Source organism: Diuraphis noxia, unplaced genomic scaffold (assembly GCF_037042655.1).
Source record: "Diuraphis noxia isolate RWA-SAM2 unplaced genomic scaffold, SU_Dnox_SAM2 contig0003, whole genome shotgun sequence".
NCBI classification, from domain to species: domain Eukaryota; kingdom Metazoa; phylum Arthropoda; class Insecta; order Hemiptera; family Aphididae; genus Diuraphis; species Diuraphis noxia.
The window spans coordinates 71,431,805-71,435,912 of NW_028301713.1; the positions used below are offsets into that span (position 1 = coordinate 71,431,805).

A 4,108-nucleotide genomic window follows, 5' to 3' on the forward strand; every position below is an offset into this window, starting at 1 on the left:
ATAGGCTTAATTGTCAAAACGTGATCGAAAAACATAGTGTACACTATTACGTGCAGTAACGTCGTAGAAATCGTAGATCATAAGTATGTAATTTTCAGTGGCAACGCGATTTATATATATATGATGATTTATAATAATATTATAACATCAAAAATAATGTATCGATTCGGCGTGGGGATGCAATTATGATTGAAATATTTATATACAGTAGTATAAATGAAAAAATATCATAATCATAACCTCTTACATCAAAACGTTTAAACCATGACCACGAGCATATAAGTAAAATAATATTATAATATAATTTAGTTCATATATTCCGACAAAGTTTAATGCACATTGGTATATCATAAACTTTCATCGAAGCATATATATTATGAATACGCCAGTATTTTTTGGAATGATATATTATCTTTCCGTGAAAACTATACGCATGGATTTTCGGTTAACAATACCCATTTATACATCGTTGCAAATCTATAATACTGTTTTTACTGGAGCCTCATAACAAAATAGTTTTTAAATACTTCATTGTGTTTTCTTGCTGGTGATGGCATTCACAAATAAATATATAAAATATAAAATATTTGCTTACATTTAGAAAGTATTAAAGAACCCATCGTAGTATAATTTTAACGATTTTATCTTTTTAAGTAGAATATTAACAATTTACTGCAAACAATCGAGCGAGAAGTACAATATAATTAATGAAGATAAATAATAAAATATATTAAAATATTCTATCAGTGATAACATTTTTAACAACTGTTGATATTTACTTTTAACCTTGAACTGGTAACTAACATTAAAATATATCCAAATGATTAATATTATTATAATTTATTTTTTTAATATTGCTCTATATTACTTAGAAATAATCAATAAGTTTAAGTGGCACTATAAGATAAAGAGTAACTTATCTTTTCAAATTTATTTTTATCTATAATTATCATAAGTGCATAATATCTTCACTTAATTATTGGATATAATACAACACACATATTAACTTTATACGTATAGTGATATATTTAAACATAACATTTTTTTTACCCTGGGCAAAATATGAAATATTTCTTACAACGCGATAAAGGTGATGATCAATTCAACCCTTAAATATGAGATGGAAGCACCAATAATCGCTATTGTTACTAATACTGAGGCAGTTATATCTTCAGTAGTTTCACGATTACGGTGAAAGACAAGGTCTCATGGACCAAGGGGCTTACCAAAAATTACTAAAGAAAGACCTTAGACAAAATCTGTAGTAAAAGATACTGTTTGTATCTAGAAATTCATGTTTCTGGAAACTTTTGGGTCTCTATCTGTCACAAAGAACACTTTTATAAGTTGGGTATAAGTGGAAGAGATCAATTGAAAACTATTGGAAGAGATGCAATAGTCACCTGAGTTAATAAACAATTCAGTACAGGATGTTAATTAAATCTGAAATGATATAAAAGTTGGGACTATAGGTTTGATAAAACCTTATAAAAATAGTAAATAGCTAAGTAAAAGAATTAAAGCGTTATAATTAGTTAAAAGCCTCGATTACTGAAATGATATATTTAACAGCAGTATTAGCAGCAATGCCATCGCTAGCAACTACACCAGTGAAATTGTACGTTTGAACGTTTGATATTATCATAGTTATCCAGGAGACTAAGCAGAGACAGTTTAAAAATCCAAACAAGAATATAGTTTCTTTACAGAAACAGCTCTATCAACAGACCCAAGTAGCTATCGATAGTCTATTTAACGTGCAAAAAGACCAACATCTATTGTCCCAAAAATAACATGATGACTTGTAGCTCCAACAAAAACCTATTCATCATTTCATTAGTATATCAGGGATTAATGTATGTTATTGTCTTAACAAGATGTCCAAATAACTATATAGAAGACAAGACCAAAAATAGAAAACCTAATATAAACATAATATTACAACTAAGTAGATGCCATATACAGGAAGATGAGCACAGATTTAGCCTTGAACCTCAAGTTGAGAATGTCAAGAAGGAATTAAAGCACAAAAATGAGCTCAAATACATGAACCCTATCAAAGTTGCACCTTCAACGAGACTATTTGAGTAGCAATATGCCGCTGCTAATATGATACTAGCGTCCAAGGCCGTATATGGGGGGAGGGGGGTTCAACCCCTCCCCCCGAAATATTTTACAACTAATAAATTTAATTGTATAAGTAACTTAATTGTAATAATTTGCTATGTGGCCATTTGGCCATTTGGGTACCTAATAAAGTAATAATATAGTAACTAAGTTTGATGGCAATTTCTATAATATAGGTTATATAATATTATTACATTATACATAGATAGGTAAGTCATACAAGATTAGAAACGTTTTGTCGATAGACGAAACGTCTATAAATACTTAATATATTATCGAACAATAAATTATCGATCGTATTGTCAATTGTCATTTTATCTCAAAAAACTCCATGATATTGTCCATAGTGTCAGTACTACACAGTTAAAGCATTATTAATAATTTTATCGTGAACATTAAATAACTACACCACTAAAAATATTTTAGTACAAATTAGTATCAGTTTTGTTACCAAAGATATGCATTAAATATGAAATAGATGCAAACGACTTCGAAATATATTCTGAATTTTTGGATATGGAAGTTTTGCCAACAGAAATTCAACTTTGGAAAAGAAAATGGTCTAACAAACCAGAAAAAGACCAACCAAATTCAGCTATTGAAGCATATATTAATTTTGATTATGAATATTTTCCAAACATATCTTTTCTTTTGAAGCTTTTAGCTACATTGCCAGTTTCGACTTCTACGCCAGAACGTACATTTTCAACCATGAAAAGATTAAAAAACTATTTACGCAACTCATCAGGCCAAGAACGACTTACAGGTTTAGCTCTTTTGAGTGTTCATAGGCAAATTCAAATCGATCCGGCTGAAGTTATTGATCGTTTCGCCAAAGAAAAAAACCGACAAATGGATTTTGTGCTATAAAATATTTTTAAAATTAATAATTGTATATAATATAAATTTACTTTAAAATAATTATAATGCATTAATAACATAGTAAAATGTGATTTTTTTTTTTTAAATAAATGTTTTTTTAATTACTTAAAATGAAAATATTATTTGATTCAAAACCCCCCACGAAAATTTGTTCCAGCTACGGCCCTGCTAGCGTCAAAGCGAGAAGTCTCAGGACCTCGCAAAAAGCATCAGTAACGCTGATGGCATTAGACGTAGTTAAAATCTAGGAAATAGGTGATACACAGTTTATCAAATGGTCCCAAAATTTGGGAGTGCCCAATAAACTGTAAATATGATTAGATTCCTACAGATAAATATAGGTAATAGTCCTGGTACACAAAATTAAACTTAACATGATAACACATAGAATCTTTAAAATGATTGAATCAGTGAAGAAAACTCAGGATCACCTTTAGTATGCACCGATGTTACTTGTGGTTTTAGAGTTCTCTTAGTCTGGCGATAACATTCGTCATGAACACACGTTCGCGCGCACGTCTGCTCCGTTATTGCTCCTCGTAAACACTTTGAGTTCGCCTAACATGGCGCCGCCTCAACCACCACAAATCCAAAAATCAAAACGGCATTTGTCCTCTCCTTCTAGTCCATCACCACAAGAAGAAAAGAAAATCAAGCAATACACATCACCAAATCGATACGCGGCACTGGCCATGGCGCCAAGGTCACTGACGGCGAAATCGAAAATGAGGTATTTCAATCAAATGATAACATAGTAGTCTGTGAGCAACTATATAAAACTAAAATCACACCTAAGCCTACCCGAATACCGGCGATCTACGTGAAGAACGTCACCAATTTCTCAATATTCAGTAAAAAAAATAATATCACTCACTGGCACAAACGATATTTCATTTAAGTCCACACCATCATTTATTATAACCCGCACCAACAACCGCATAACCTACAACATAGTTATCGATCACTTAAAAGAAACCAATGCCGAATTTCACTCTTTTCAGCCGCACTGCAAACGGCAATACAAAGCAGTAATCAGAAATCTGCATCACTCCACTATCATAACTGATATTACAAACGCCCTGGCTGAACTTGGACACTC

The 4,108-nt window shown here is 31.3% G+C and overlaps 1 protein-coding gene across 1 annotated transcript; it reads left to right on the forward strand.

The window, feature by feature from the left end:
• The first annotated feature begins 2,109 nt into the window (after nucleotides 1–2,109).
• Nucleotides 2,110–2,997, forward strand: LOC149057722 (52 kDa repressor of the inhibitor of the protein kinase-like). Its single transcript, XM_089223480.1, has 2 exons — nucleotides 2,110–2,130; nucleotides 2,554–2,997. The coding sequence occupies exons 1-2, from the start codon at nucleotides 2,110–2,112 to the stop codon at nucleotides 2,995–2,997; spliced, it is 465 nt and encodes a 154-aa protein (XP_089079606.1).
• Nucleotides 2,998–4,108: the final 1,111 nt, after the last annotated feature.

What these genes read in the sequence shown, in the direction of transcription:
- LOC149057722 (XM_089223480.1), top strand. Translation starts at nt 2,110, where the DNA reads ATGATACTAGCGTCCAAGGCC. An exon ending in TGATACTAGCGTCCAAGGCC is followed by an intron (nt 2,131 to 2,553) that starts GTATATGGGGGG and finishes AAAATATTTTAG; the next exon opens with TACAAATTAGTATCAGTTTT.